Genomic DNA, 16,495 nt, shown 5'->3' with positions numbered 1-16,495 from the left:
TAACTCGTTTAATTTTTGGGAAAAATAAAAATATCGAAGTAATATTTTTGATGATATTTTAAACTCAAGTAAGTTTTTATTTATATCAAATTCAGAAAAAACGGTAGCATATAATGATCACACCATAAATATCAATCAGGCAATCGTTTGCGACGCCACTGGAATTGTTATTTAAATGTAATAACATCAAACGTAGCCTCTTATTAATGGTAACAAACATGACAAGTTTCACCAAAATCGGCGCTAGCTTTTTGAATAATTAATAAAAAATCGATTTTTTAATTAACCTTTGACACCATGTATTTCGAAAATGATGCAAGTTAGGACACATTTTTATATGAACATTTTTACGTAAAATACGACAAGGAATCACTCCTTAAAATTAATGACATCATTTAAATTACACCCTATATATAATACCGAAATAAATCTAAGTGAGTTAAAATGATTTGTTTCTTCAAGTTATTTCTTTTTTTTATACGTTTAAATAAAAAATATAAAAAAATAAAAATGTGTTATTTTTATTTACCCCCAACAACGTGTGAGAATAAGATTTTTTTTAAACAGATTTCATCAAACGTTTCGGTAAACCATAAGCGAAAGGAAAATTAAATTTCGTTGATTATAACGCCATCTGTCGTGAATCGAAAAAAATGTTCTAGACAAATTCTACGTGTTTTTTGCCGTAGAATTCGAATCTGCAATAAAAAGTAAGGGATGCTGTTTAAAAAATTAAAATTACTCCTTATCCCACACAAGGAGGGGCAGAGGGACACTAATTTTACTATCAATGTATTTTCCTGGTGGAATAATTAAACTTTCATAATAGACATTTTTTTCATAGAGCACTTATTATTTGAGATATTGCAATATCTCAATTTAAATGTTACACCCAGTATACGAATATTATTGCCACATTAGAAACCAATCGAGATGATTATATTCTTATACATCAAATTCTGTAAGTGGTACCTTTAAATGAAGATTGTATTAAATGTTTGGCATATGTGCTATGTATGCTAAAGGCCAAGTCAGCAAGCAAAAGGCACAGAAAATGATATTTTACGTGCGGAAAAATTCAAATTCTTTATGAAATTTGTCAATAATGCACCTTTAAAGATGATTTCGAAGGGGATCTATGTTCTTTAAGAATCAACATTACTCAATCCATTCTAAATTTAAAGGGAAAGGAGTTGAATGTCATTAAATGAGATCCAATAGGAACTGATATTCCTTAGACAATATTATACAGGGTGATGAAAATTTCGATGCTCAGTATTGGTATCTTGGAAACCGCAAAAGGTACGAGTTTGGTTAACTTAGAGTAAATGTGTCAAACTTGGAGCTTAGTGAATATTCGGAAACAGTGTTGCTAATTTATTCTTATTTTCTGAGATATTGGTAAAAATTTGAAAAATGCCGAAATTTAATTTTCAAAATAAATCGAAAACTAAAGATTTTTCAAAAAAATGTTTCATATAAAAATTTTACAATTTTCTGGTCTCTTGATATGTGTGACTTTCTAAATTTTATAGTTAGCCTAGTTTTCAAAATAATGGCCCTATCTTTATTTTTTTAAATGCGGACCTGGATAAATTTTTGCATATTTTGGAAATGCTCATTAGGGGTTTTTCAACGATATATCACATGATAACATTTTCTAGCGTTTTGTTTAAAAGAGACCATCCTCAGAGTTTTTTTTATAAATGTGAACAGAATTTTATTACAAATAAACAAAACGCTAGAAAATGTTATCATGTGATATATCATAGAAAAGCCCTTAATGTCCACTTTCAAAATATGCAAAAAATTATCCAGATCCGCATTAAAAAAAAAAAAGTTAGGCCTATTATTTTGAAAACTATGCCTACTATAAAAATAAAAAAATATACATATATAAAATATAAAATATAAATTAAAATATAAAACTATAAAATTTAGAAAGTCACACACATCAAGAGACCAGAAAACTGTAAAATTTTTATATGAAACTTTTTTTTTTTTAATCTTTAGTTTTCGATTTATTTTGAAAATTAAATTTTGGAATTTTTAATATTTTTACCAATATCTCGGAAAATAAGAAGAAATTAGCAACACTGTTTCGGAATATTGACTAAGCCCCAAGTTTGACACATTTTCTCTAATTTAACCAAACTCGTACCTTTTGCAGTTTCCAAGATACCAATACAGAGTATCGAAATTTTCACCTTCCTGTATGCAGGGTGTTTTAAAAGTACGGGCTGCTACTTCAGGGGCATATTCTATACATTAATATAAGATAAAAGTTCAAATTTTTTTTTTTGGCTAAATCATTTTCTAAGAAAGTTATGACGATTTAAAGATGGTGTTGATAAAATATGTTGTATCTGGTATGTTGTTATTGTTTTGGTATTGTTGTTGTTGTTGTTTATTTTTCTCTGAAAAAGTGTGCAGGTGCGCTAACATACATTAACCATTATTATTTATTAAGTTAATGATGCTTGTCAGTGAACGATCTATTACTGCATAATAGTGAATTAGATAGTTTTAAACAACTTTTATAGCTACTTGATAAGAAAATTGTCCGCTCAAATCAAGAATTGGCAGACATGCATTTAATGTACGGTGTTGCAAATAGTAATCGCGCCGAAGCAAGACGGCTGTATGCTGAACGTTTTCTTAATAGAGATTGCTGGGGAGAAAAATTATTTCAGAAAATCCATGCCCGGTTATGTGAAACAGGATGTTTCGTTCAACAGAAGATGGAGTTGGTAGACCTACGACAAGAACTGTTGATTTAGAAGAGAGTGTTCTTTAATGGATTTAAGAAGATCCACGTCTTAGCACTAGACAATTTACTTTAGAGGGGGGAGTAAACCACACAACTATTTGGCAAATTTTGAATTTTAATTATTTATACTCCTATCATTATCAAAGAGTTCAAGATCTGCTTACTGGTGATTATGGCTCAAGAAGAGCATTTTGCACTTGGCTATTGCAAAAAATCGTAGCTTTCTAAATTTTCTTTCCGAAATACTTTTTACTAATGAAGCAGGTTTTACGACAAACGAAATCATTAACTTCCATAACATGCATCAGTAGCAAGTTCAAAATTCTCATGCCATTGTTCAGTAGAGATATCAGTAAAATTTTTCCCTCAACATATGGGCAGGAATAATTGGAAAGTTTATTATTGGACTTTTTTTTACCTTCAAGACTAACAGGTGCAGTGTACTCAAATTTTTTAGAAAGAGAATTACTTATTTTACTTGAAAATATTCCTTTAATGACAAGAGAGCTAATGTAGATAATGCACGACGGTGTACCTGCACATTTTTCCATAACTGTTGCATATAATGAAAATTATGAACATCGATAGATAGGTCGAAGAAGTCCGGTATCTTGGCCAGCTAGATCACCGGATCTTAATCCTTTGGATTTTTAACTATGGAGTCATATAAAACAAATTGTCTACTCAACACTATTTACGATATTAACAACCTTCACGTACGAATTGAAAATGGATTTAATCAGATTCGTAACATACCGGGTATTTACAAACGAATGAGAAGATTTCTTAATAAACGCTCAGAAAAGTGTATTGAGGCAAGAAGAAACCATTTTAAACATGTTCTGTGGTTTTTTACCTTTCTAATTTTTCATCAATTTTGTTAATTATGTTATTAAAATAATACTTTTTCCTTTTCTTTTATTTTTATTTTATTTTATATATTCGTTTTTAAAACCCAATTTTATGGCTACCTACCAAATTTCAACACTTTGTGACTTCCCATTCACCAATTACGGTCAAAAAACCACTTTACCGGCACCATCTTTAAATCGTCATAATTTTCTTAGGAAATGATTTAGAAAAAAAATATTTGAACTTTTATCTTATATTAATGTATAGAATACATCCCTGAAGTAGCTGCCCGTACTTTTGAAACGCCCTGTATATTCCGTATCAAAAGGGCTGGATTTCGAAGAGCTTCTCATACCGAAAAGTCGATAAACAAGATTAAAATAAAGCCTAATTTCTTTATGGAATTTTCGATTTTTGTAAATAAAATCTTCACTAAGCAATTCACGTTCATTAGGAATTTTGAAGAAATCCTTTATTCCGTTAAAATTGAGGTACCTTATACAGGATGGGCTAATGAAAACGAAACAAGGCAAATTTATTATATTTACCACTCAAAAAAAAAATCGCTGAGACCCGTCGATTTTTATTTCGAGGGGGAAATCTTTTGCGTCCATTGGCAACCTTGCCACTTTCAACCCTTTGATGGGGGAAGGTGCAACCCTTAAACCTTAAATGGGATTAGGAGTCAAGTGATGCCTCATTTTAAAGATTATCGAATGCTCTTTTCAACGCTATCAACTTTTTTGAATTTGATGCAGTAGTTTTCGAGAAATCATGTTAATAAGAAATCGATCAATGAACGAATGTAACGCTTTTGTCATTTTTGTAGCTGGCACGACTTTTATGTAAGAAGTGCTTTATGTGTTTTTTTAAATCACTCTTGAACCAACTTGATGCAAAGAAGCATTTAATGTTAGTTTTTTTTTATTACTTAATAAAATGCATCTACAATCTACTTTGATATTTTTTAAAGAAAGATTTATTTTACACGTTAAAGTCTTAAAATCATTATCATTTATAAGTGTCTTGTTTAAAATTTTATTAGTGAAATTTTAGTAGTTATTTCTGCTATAGAATCCCATACTTCTAACAAAAATAAACAAAGTAATTTTTTACCTCCCTTTGAAAGGGGATATGATGAATTATTTATGTTCAATTTATTTGCATTTAGTACCTCATACGAATTGGTCTTTGACTATTTCGACTTAAAAGTAATTTTTTTTTGTTCAAAATGGTTTATTCAACTACAGAACGAGTGTCGATAATTGAATTTTATTATGAAAATGGTAGGTGCGTTAATATTACAGTGCAGTTATTTAATGACCTACATCGAGATAAGCATGTTAACCAGAAGTTCGTAATTGAACTAGTAGCCAAATTTAAGGAAACAGGATCGGTAACAAATCAGAAACGAGTCGCTGCAAATAAAATAGTGGAAAACGAAGCAATGGAAGTTGCTGTTTTGGGCCAAGTTAATATTGACCCTACGTTAAGTATCAGGCAATTACAAGCAGTTTCTAGCATCTTCCGTACGAGCATCCAAAGAATTTTGAAAGCCTATAAATTTCACCCGTATAAAATTCATCTTGCGCAAGAATTAAGTGAAGATGATTTTGATAGGCGTTTAGAATTTTGCGAAACAATTAGTGAACGGATAACAAATAACCCGAATTTTTTATTCAACATTTGCTTCTCAAATGAGTGTTCGTTTTTCCTGAACGGTACTGTTAATCGTCATAACTGTTGGTATTGGTCTGATGAAAACCCACATTTATTTCGTGAAGTTCATATTCAACATCTGCAGAAAATAAACATCTCAGTTAGAATTTATGGCGATTGTGTCGTTGGCCTTTTTTTCTACCAGGAAATCTAACAGGAGAGATGTACTTGCAATTGTTAGGAGATACTATCGATCCCGCATTGACACAAATTATTGAACATAATGACCGTTACAATGAGTTGGCATTTCAACAAGATGGAGCACCTCCTCACTATTCTTTTGCTGTTCGTCAGTACTTAAATGAAACTTTTCCTGGTAGATGAATTGGCCGAAGAGGACCGGTGGAGTGGTCCGCAAGATCATCAGATTTAAGTCCGTTAGATTTTTTCCTATGGAGTGATTTAAAGAGTAAGATTTATAAAACTCAACCAGAGTCTCTAAATTATTTACGTCAACGAATCATTGATGAATGTCAGAAGATTACACCTGAAATGCTTCAAAACGTCCGAGATTGTTTTGAACAAAACCTCTATTTTTGTACCGAAGCAGGAGGGCAACATTTTGAACATTTGTTAAATTAGCAAGTCAGTAAAATTGTAGATAAATGTTTTAAATTATTCTCCTTTTGTAAAGTTACTACTATCAGAAACTTAAATCTGCGCTCAGAAAGAATGGTTTTTCCCATTTTTTTTTTTAATGTAAGTTACGAATTGAAAAAATACTATTATTTGTTCAATGTTGGCTTCTTCAACATTTATAACATGATTTTTCGAAAACTACTGTATCAAATTCAAAAATCTTGATAGCGTTAAAAAGAGAATTCGATGATCTTTAAAATGAGGCATCACTTGACTCCTAATCCCATTTAAGGTTTAAGGGTTGCACCTTTCTCCGCCATGGGGTTGAAAGTGACAAGGTTGCCAATGGGCACAAAAGATTTCTCCCTCGAAATAAAAATCGACGGGTCTTAGCGATTTTTTTTTTTTTTTAGTGACAAATATAAGAAATCGGCCTTGTTTCGTTTTCATTGGCCCACCCTGTATGTTTATGAAACTATATTGACTCTAAAGCGAAGAAGACAAGCAGAAATGAAAGTCATTTGATCCAATTCAAAATAGACTGAATTTCCTTATGAAATTAATCAATTTTATGTATTATAATAGATAAGTTTGGAAACTAAAGAGCTATATGACCTTATTCTCAGCTACAATAATCATTTACCTAACATGTGCGGAAAGTGATAGTTAGTGATAATAGTAGAGACTTCACTGTGGTTGCAGCTTGACAGTGATACATGTCAATTTGATTTGTGTGCAGTAAATTACGGATAAAAAAAAACAAAGTCAGGCAAAATGAACAGGGACTCAGTCAAGATACGATTTGGTTTCTCAGCCGAACCTTGACGGCTAAAGTCCCCCAATCGGATCTCGACTGCCAGAGTCAATCGGACAGATTTTGGATTGCGCGAAGGCCATCTTATGGAACCATAACGTCCATCTTCCTGGGTAATTATATTTATTTTTATTATTTTATTATTATATTATTATTTATAATTATTATATTAATTCGCCATCATTTTTAAAAATTATTTGTCATTTAATATCGAAGCTTTGATATTACAAGACTATTGCCACATGACCTATTGGCTATATAGGAGACATTTTTTATAACAACATGAAAACCTGGCTATATCTAAAACCAAATAATTTGTAAATCACTAATTCAAAAGCGCTAAAATCATAAAATTTTAATATTTACATAAACACACGCTCAAAACGGGAAAATAAATAAATTTGTCACACCTTCACATACTATCCGAGCGATTATTCACGACATAAAAACAACGCCTACACAAAATATTCCCAATTTAGGCCCATTGACTATTGATTATTAAAATAATGATAAGATGTTATTGGATGCCCCAATCATTTCGGCAGGCTTCGAATGTTCTATAGGTTTTTATTAAGTTCTTCTCCGACAACCTCAGTAGTTAAGTTCGACATCTGGATAGTGCAGGGGCTCATAACGCAAATTTAAAATGAATAATCTCGTTTTCAGTAGAGTTCCATTCTGGATTTTATTTATTGTAACGAATTTCAGTGGTGAGTATTATAGCAAATCTGTTAGAGGTACTTATATACATATGATACCTGAAAATTTAGGGTGATTTTTTTATATTAGGGTGAACTCACCATCAGACTGTGTTAGATTTACGAAAAATTCCCTGTACATGTCCGATTTTAATTATTTAAGGAATTATAGGTTTTCAAAGTTTTCTTAATATGAAACTAATTTAATAATGTATCATTAACAATATCAGTCATCGATAGCTTTTGCCTGTTAAGAAGTCATAATAACAACCCTATAAATTTCAGTGTGATGCTCTACATTAACTTTTATGTCAGTACCTTCTAACACTTAACGAACCTGATATGCTGATTTGCATTTCTTATTATGATAACAAGTAAAAGCAACGGATACGTGATGTCGTAATAGAAAATTTAAGTTCTCTGACTTCTGAACTAACTTTTGTTTTCTTTTCCTCGTGAGGCAAAAGCTCTCTAAGGCATCCTCTTCCACCACCCCGATTTGGTCTTTTGACTATCGGATAAGGTGGGTTTTGACTCCCCTCTCCCCTTTCCCCTCGCTTTTCGTCTTCCGCCATCGTTGTGACCAAATACATCGTGGATAAAAACCACCACAGACACTTACTTCCCTAAAACACCTCTCATCTACCCACCAGGAATTGTCACAAAGCATTACTTCTGATGAGAGAAAGTTTATTTCAATTACGCATTGTGTGGCCTCAGTATTTTCTTGTAATTATCGATATTGATCTTTTTCCTCATTATGGCACTAATTATGTTTGACTCGCCCTTTTATTCTCTTTCACCCTTTAACAATAATTCTCCGAAATTCTCTTTCTTTATATTATATCACAAAAATCGAGTCGAAACGCGTTTCTCGGACCCTTAAATTGCCTCACTTTTTATCTGTCACAGTTGGATAGTGAACTAAGGAATCACTCTGTATGTGTTATCTCAGCCATGCATCTCTTCGTTAATTTTCTATATTTTATATTATCTATATCAAATAGTTGCCTCTTTAGAAATCCAAAGTTTTTTCATTTTATTTAGGTACCTATCTACCATGCCACTTTAATAGAATTTCTATTGAAATTGTATTGCAATCCCATCTGAGGACCAATTTCTATTTTTAGAAATTGTATATGTTGCTATAAATCTGAATTTATGCTCCGCACATTGCAGTTCTCTAACGCAATCATTACAACTTCTTTCACATGCATCATCTCATGTAATTAATGCCGATTAAGATATGTGTGAACGAACCCAAAGTTTAATGAGCAATACTTTCGTAGGAATATCAGGAAGAATATGCTACTTAAAGACGTAAACCGGAGAAATCCGAAAGCGATATTTTGGAATTTGTTAGATTTACTGCTGGGGCTATTGCCTATGATGGGATGTGATTTCCATGTAAAACTACAGACCTTTAATGGTTTCACTAGAGCTTTATGACCTTGAAGAAGCCTGGTTTGCTTTTTTTTTGGAATGCTGGTAGTTCCCTTGACCATCGGTAGTTTTCTTATTTTCAAGGGGGGAAAGATTTTAATTCTTAAAGACAGAGCTGCTACATTAGATAAGGTTCGGACCTCTAAACATGGGTGGCTCAGGATGGGCTTCTAACATCTCGGTCTCCGACCGAAACCTGTGCATATATCATCTATAGATGTATACAGGGTGGTGCACCAAAAAGTTTTCACTCCGATTTTTTCTTGCATGCAAACATATGCAAATATGTTTGCATTTGTAAATCTTAGTTTTTAGGGGGACACATTTGTTTCCATATTTGTATCCCTTCTGCTCCAACTTTTACGAAAAGATGGCTGTCACTCTTAAAATATTAAATGGAAAGAGGGAAGCAAATGATATCTTATTTTAAAGGGAATTAAATTCTCTTTATTATGGGACATTCCTCGTATTATTTGACTAATAAATAAAATACAAAAAAAAGAGTATTAATAATAGTATTTTGAAATTCCACTTGATTTTTCGAAAAATGTACTAATATCAGTTTGTCTCTCGCAAAGGTAGATGGATTGGGAGAAGAGCTCATATTGAATGGCCCGTAAGATCTCCTGATTTGTCTCCTTTGGACTTTTTCTTGTGGGAGCATTTGAAATCTAAAGTTTATTCAACCAAATTCAATTCTTTAGAAAACTTGCAGCAGCGAATAGTGCGCATGTAACTCTCGAAATACTCTAAAATGTTCGCGAATATTTCAAACAGTGCCTTTATAATTGCATGTAGATTAGAATTTCCAACATTTACTTCTCTAACACAAGTGGTAAGAAATGTTATTACTTTTACATTTCATTTCTTTATTTCTCACGAACTACTCAATTAACTCCAATGGGGAAGGTCCCATAATAAAGGAAATTTAATTCCCTTTAAAATAAGATATCACTTGCACCCCCATTCCTTTTAATATTTTAAGAATGACAGCTCTTTGTAGGGATTAGAGCAGAGGGGGTGCAAATATGTAAAAAATAGGTTCCTCTGAAAATTAAAGTTTACATGTCCAATCATATTTTCATTTATTCATTTACAAGAAGAAAAATCTGAGTGGAAACTTTTCGGTGTGTCACCCTGTATATTTTTTGAGTAGGTCCTTCCCCGGTTCTTGTTTTGGTGGATTTGACCGTAAGATCTCTGCACTGATAACTTTACTTACAAGATAACTTCCATGGAAGCCACGTAACTGACCGATACTCTGTCCTTCTTTAAACATTTCGATGGATATTATCTCCTTGGTAAATTTACAGGGACTTTGATCTGTTGATCCATATATTATAATACATGTCGGAGTAACTTGAGAAGTATTCTCCATTTTTTTGTATTTTGTATATTGCTTTTTTTTTATTAACAGAAAAAGAAAGATAGAAGAGACAGACAAACCAGTTCACTATTCCACGACCGCTCTTCTTCCCATCAATCTATTAACTGCCCGTTCTTTGTCCCTCTTGTCTTAACTTTCCCAGTTCTGGTGAGTCCTTCAGAACCATGGGAAAAATACCTGCTAGTCCCTATACAAAGGAACCAATAGTTTAGTGTCACCCAAATAATTAGCACACATGGCCACTTAAGCGCGCCGTGGCAATAGTGACCTCGTTCGACAGTGCTTTGTCTTCAGATGGCCCTGTCAGCCTGCTCTTCATCTTATTGTCTATCCTAATGTTACTTTTACACATCTTAAAAACTAATAAATCTCCGACATACATAATAATTGTTAATGTTGATTGTCGTTTCAGATGCCTCTGATACTAATCTTACGCGGCAATCTTCCGACAAAGAACTTTCTATTACCGAAAACAACCAATCAACCCTCGCTGGTTCCAGCCTGGCTACCCCACTCTATTTCTCAACTATTTCTCAAAGCTCTACAGAAGGTAGAACGACTGTACCAAAGCGTATTCTACGGCGTCGTAGGAAACATCATAAAATGACGGCAACCCGTCCATCACCAATAATCACTTCCAAACCCTTCATAATGGAATATCAAAATGATACTAATATAAAGGAAAAACGAAGGAATAAAACAGTGGGATTAAGCAAACGCAAAAATAACTCAATAAGAAAACATAAAAAAGGGTCACAGAAGCATAAAAATCCATGGATAGTTATGGAGTCTAAAAACCTGGTATTGCCAATTATTCCCACAGAAACTACTACCATTCAGTCCACCACAATTTTGATGTCTTCAAAGACAACACGTTGTAGTTCCAACAATGGGGGATGCTCTCATATTTGTAACCACAAAGGCCCAAAGAAATGCGGATGCTTTAAGGGGTTCACTCTGGCTAAAGATCGCAAGGATTGCACAGGTATACACAATATTCTTATCAAATTACCAGCTAATGGCATTCTTAAATATCCAAGATATTGATGAATGCCAGACTAATAATGGAGGATGTCAGATGAACTGCACAAACACAGTGGGATCCTACTACTGCCACTGTCCTGCAGGATTTAGACTCAGCAGAGATTGGAAGAGATGCGAAGATATCAACGAATGTCTTCTGAGAAATGGACATGGGCCTTGTCAAGATGTTTGTAACAACAATTATGGCGGGTACAATTGCAGTTGTTCTCGGCTGAAAGGGACTATATTGGGGGATGATCTGCATAGTTGTTTAGATGTTGATGAATGTGCTAAAGGTATGTAGAGTTGAAAACAGGAATAACTGCCAGGAAGAAATTTTGTCGAAAACTGCCTCGGAAGATCTCAAATTTGTTTTTGAGACGAGCAACTTTTAAAACAAAAATAATGCGTCATCCTCCAAAATATTCAGGGATGTTAATAATTTATTCTTCTCAAAGACTTAAAATATCGGTAAAGTAAATGTCGTCCATGAACTTTCTAATATAAACGAAGTTTTCTTTGACAAGATCTTTTTCTGGCACTTAAACCTTCCAGTGTGATGATTCCTCTCGCCATTTAAAGTGTTAAGGGGATTGTTGTGGAACATACGAGGATAAAGTTGGGGAGATCCATTATACACTCACTTTCACATGAAATGCACCACCCAGTAATAATAATAATTAAGTCTTGTAATTTTGGCAAAATAATGCTTCATAATAGAGTATCAAATGATCAGACTTTCAGTAAAAAAGAAAGAATGCTAGTGGTTTTTTTGTCATCGACCTATTAGATTTTTTATTCAATTGTAAATAAATAAAATAATATTTACATGGAAATATCAGTTTATTTTGTTGTTGAACTGTGAACAAGACATCTCAAAATGCCCCCAGTGAGACATCGTCGAAATTTTTCCCACGTTTCGGATTTTGATAGAGGGCGAATTATCGGCATGAAGGAGGGTGGTGGACTTTCTTTTCGTGAGATTGCCCGAAGAATGAATCGGAACCACACCACGATTGCGAGAATATGGTCTTCGTGGTCTGAAGAAAGGGTTCAGCGACATTGTCCAGCTGGACGTCCTCCCCGTAGCAGCAACGCACGTGAAGATCGACTTCCTAGACGGATGGCCATTAGTGATCGATTTCAAACAACAATGTCTGTTGCAGTAGATTGGATGGGGGCTCTAAATCGTCGGGTGTCGATGGCAACAGTTTACAGAAGAATTTCGTCTTTTGGCCTGCATTCATACCGCCCAAATCTACGACTGCCACTAACCGCCCAACACCAAGCTTCCAGATTGGCCTGGTGTCAAGAACGAATTGATTGGAATCATGAGTGGAACAATATCGTCTTCAGTGACGAGTCGCGATTTTGTTTATGGATCAATGATGGTCGAAGAAGAGTCAGACGATACCGAGGTGAAAGAAGAAATTTGCAATTTTCTGAAAGGCGCCACACAGCTTTAACACCTAGTGTTATGGTCTGGGGTGCGATATGTGTTGGCCGAAGATTTTCTCTTGTATTCGTTCCAGGCACCTTAAACACACGTCGCTACATTGACAATGTTCTGAGGCCAGTATTAGTACCTTTCATGCAAACTTTACCAAATGGCATTTTCCAACAGGATAATGCAAGACCACATAGTGCGAACATTACTCGACGATACCTGGAAGAAGCACAATTGGAAATACTGCCTTGGCCTGCACGGTGACCGAACCTATCGCCCATCGAACATCTTTGGAATATGATGAGTCGTTGTCTTCGAAATTTACCGAGGCCTCCAAACAATGTGGATGACCTACGACATCATCTTGAGGTAGCATGGAATGAAATACCCCAGGAAGATATTGATCATTTGTTGCAAAGCATACCGCGAAGAGTATGTGCTTGCATTGCCGTACGAGGCGATGTCACTTATTATTAATTTTTTCATTATCAAATGTTGTATCTTTTAACTGAAAATTTGATCATTTGATACTCTATTATGAAGCATTATTTTGCCAAAATTACAAGACTTAATTATTATTATTACTGGGTGGTGCATTTCATGTGAAAGTGAGTGGATACCAAATTGGTTCTCGCACAAAACAAACTGAATTATGTTATTTTGTGAATACTTCGAAAAGTAATTATTTTCAAAGATTATGGGGGTCAGGTTTTCGTTGAGAGCCTCTGATGATGACCAAACAAAAAACTCTATAGAGCTTCGAATCTCTTTTGCTCAGTGTATTTTCGGTACCAACTATGGTGCCCAAAACATTCTAGAAGTTTTTTTCAATTGATCTGAGGTTATAATGCAAATCACCCCTCTTACTGCAGAAAATGGTGGATGCTCTCATATTTGCATCAACACCTTTGGAAGATCATTTTGCTCATGTCCTGAGGGACTGGAACTCACAGATGATTTCAAAACGTGCGAGGGTACCACAATCACTATTGCACTTTGCTTTTATTACTATAACCTTAATTTTCAGATATAGATGAGTGTCAAAGTGAACAAGCTAAAATTTACTGTCCCAATAGGTGCACTAACACATTTGGCTCATACAAATGCACAACCACAGTACAAAATTTTCAAAATGATGAGCCAACGCAAGAACTTTCGTGTAAACTCTTGGATCCTCCACAAAATGGCTTTTTCAGATGCTCTAAAAAACACGGACTAACAGATATAGGGAAAAGTAGAAGAAAAAACAATAATTTGGGTGCGAAATGTTCTTTAATGTGTTTGAAAGGATTTAAGAGAGTAGGAAAGAAATATTGGATTCGTTGTGGACAAAATGGTGAATGGACAGGGAATTTTGATGCCAAGTGCTTGAAAGTAGGTAAAGGACTTTAGGAACTAATATGGCCCCAAATTGTATGGTTCAAGTGGTTTTCTATATTATCTAACTTCGGTAAAGTTGTGAAAGTTTATTTTTTTATTTTCTTATAATTTATTTCTATCGCAAATAAACCGCTCATCAAAAAAATCGGATTGACCATACTTCTTGTTGTGTTTTCCAATACTCTCCTGTACACCCCCTTATAGGTTAGTTCTGAAGGGGGGGGGGGGGGGGGAAGAATCTCTGCTGTTCTTAAAAGAAGGGCACTATTCCCTTTGTCATGTAATATAATGCCCTCTACGACTTACCTTATAGTCATGATATAGAAAGAACATTACACAAGATTTGTCTTTTAAACTACCTCCCTTGCCCCACTTACATCTGCAACACTTCCTTCCAAATAAACATTAATTTAAACTCTGAAGTGATTGATTTTTCTCAAAAATTTAAAATATCAGTAACATCAATGTAGTCTAAGAACCTTCCAATTATCATTGCTTTGTCAATTGGGTGACTTTACTGCAGCACGATGTTGAGTGGACTACCACCCTGTAGAGTGCAATGTGTCTTTATAAAGCAATTCAGATCACTACCATAATACATCCTGATTTCGTAGATACTCACGGGGTTATTCGGTTTTTTTCAAAAATCCGAAAACGCGATTGGAACGTGAGTTCTGTTAAAGGATATATATCACAATCGTTTTTCTTTATCTCTTTTTACAGTATGGTTTTTCAAATTTGTTTGCTTTATTTATACCTTTCCCGACAGCCGAGTTTGTAAGTAAGCATACATGCCTAATGATGTCAATAAACCACTTGTTAGCGGATTACCCAAATTTATCTTTCTATTTCTGCTTGAACTCAGTTTTTCTTACAACACAATTGTAGATACTAGTCTTATTTTGCTTTAGTATCATTTTCGTATCCCAACTTAAGGAAGTGTTCAAGAGCTCATATTTAGATTCATTATCTTTTTAATATTCATATAATTAGCGACCTAAAAGGCGTTCTACCACGGTTTAAATGCGCAAAAAGTATTTGGTCAACTTCTTTTAACATATATACTTTATGAGATAACACAATCTGCTACACATGGGATTTTATATAAATATTGAACAACTAATATCGACATTGTTACTATTTTATACGTATACATTTCTTTTTGCTGAAAAATGACCGAGAATGTAATCCAATTTCGGAAAATTTATACCTATTATATTTTTCTTATTTTGCAATCAAAAAAAGCTTCTTTCAATATTGTTTTCTGTATTTTTCTCTTTGATGTTTTCCACCATATTTCCCACTTTAATGCCCACAGAAACGAAAAGCAATGACTCAATCGACTTCCACAAATTTTTGCTGGATGAAAATTCCACAAAATTACGGGCTTTTGCCCCAATCTAGTAACCCGGTTATTTTATGCCTATTTGTGTCACTACTTACAACTATTTTTTTGGGTTGAGTTGAGTGCAAAAAAATACATCTTAGAATTTTTCCAAAATCTTAAAAATCGCATTTGTGCTGCAGTTTTTTAAGATTTTTAATTCTAGCCCTACATGAAAAAATCGTAAAATATAGGAAAAAATGTGAAGCTTTGCAATCCTGAATAATCGCGTCCTTGACTATGAATCTATCAGCATTCTCCATATTATTTAGCTGAGTACTATCGCTCCCTGAAGTATCTCCATGTTTATATGTTATAACTTATATATTTCCAATTCAGTTGAAAGATAACTATAGAAGGTGACTCAAAATTGAGTATAATCATTTTAAAAGAGTATTTTTCAGATCAAAATAAAACTATTTCTTCTTATAAACCTGTGTCCTAAAATGCACTCCTTCGGAGCTCAAAGTTCAAACTCAAAAGTTGGGCGAAAAAAATTGATTATGTTAAATTTTGACCACAATTACTGATCAAATTCCATGAAAATTTACAGACCCTTGTTTTTTTATGCGTTCTATTCATTTTTTGGTTCAAAAATTATGTAACACTAATTTCAGAAGGGTTGGAAGGGAGTTTACATTTTGCATAGCCAGATGTTTTTATCGAAAAACTCTAAATATAACTATCATTACCTAGTAGGCTATGAAAAAACGTAAAATTTTGATACTTTGCGACTTTTTGGCACAACTAATCGTTTGCAAGAAAATCTTTGGCGAGCTAAAGGGTAGTGTTATTAAAATGACGTACTAACAAATTTGGTGGGATGTGACTGCTGCAACTTCCGATATTTTTACTGATTTTCTTTTTTGAATTTGTTTTTCACTTTTTTTAAAGAGATTACCTTAATTGTTTATAGCAAGTGTGGGAAATGCCCCCTCCCTTGCTGCGGTACAACCATCTATTCTTCTTCGCATAGATTGTCGTACAGATTCTAAAATT

The 16,495-nt window shown here is 33.8% G+C and overlaps 1 protein-coding gene across 1 annotated transcript; it reads left to right on the top strand.

Moving 5' to 3' along the window:
* Positions 1-10,655: 10,655 nt before the first annotated feature.
* Positions 10,656-14,205, top strand: LOC136418244 (matrilin-2-like). The gene is made up of 4 exons (XM_066404254.1): positions 10,656-11,247; positions 11,303-11,581; positions 13,605-13,706; positions 13,760-14,205. The coding sequence occupies exons 1-4, from the start codon at positions 10,656-10,658 to the stop codon at positions 14,122-14,124; spliced, it is 1,338 nt and encodes a 445-aa protein (XP_066260351.1). The 3' UTR covers positions 14,125-14,205.
* The last annotated feature ends 2,290 nt before the right edge of the window (positions 14,206-16,495 follow it).

This window comes from Euwallacea similis, chromosome 2 (genome assembly GCF_039881205.1).
Source record: "Euwallacea similis isolate ESF13 chromosome 2, ESF131.1, whole genome shotgun sequence".
Taxonomy (NCBI): domain Eukaryota; kingdom Metazoa; phylum Arthropoda; class Insecta; order Coleoptera; family Curculionidae; genus Euwallacea; species Euwallacea similis.
Note: the sequence above shows the minus strand (reverse complement) of the source record. Positions and strands in the feature narration are given on the sequence as shown.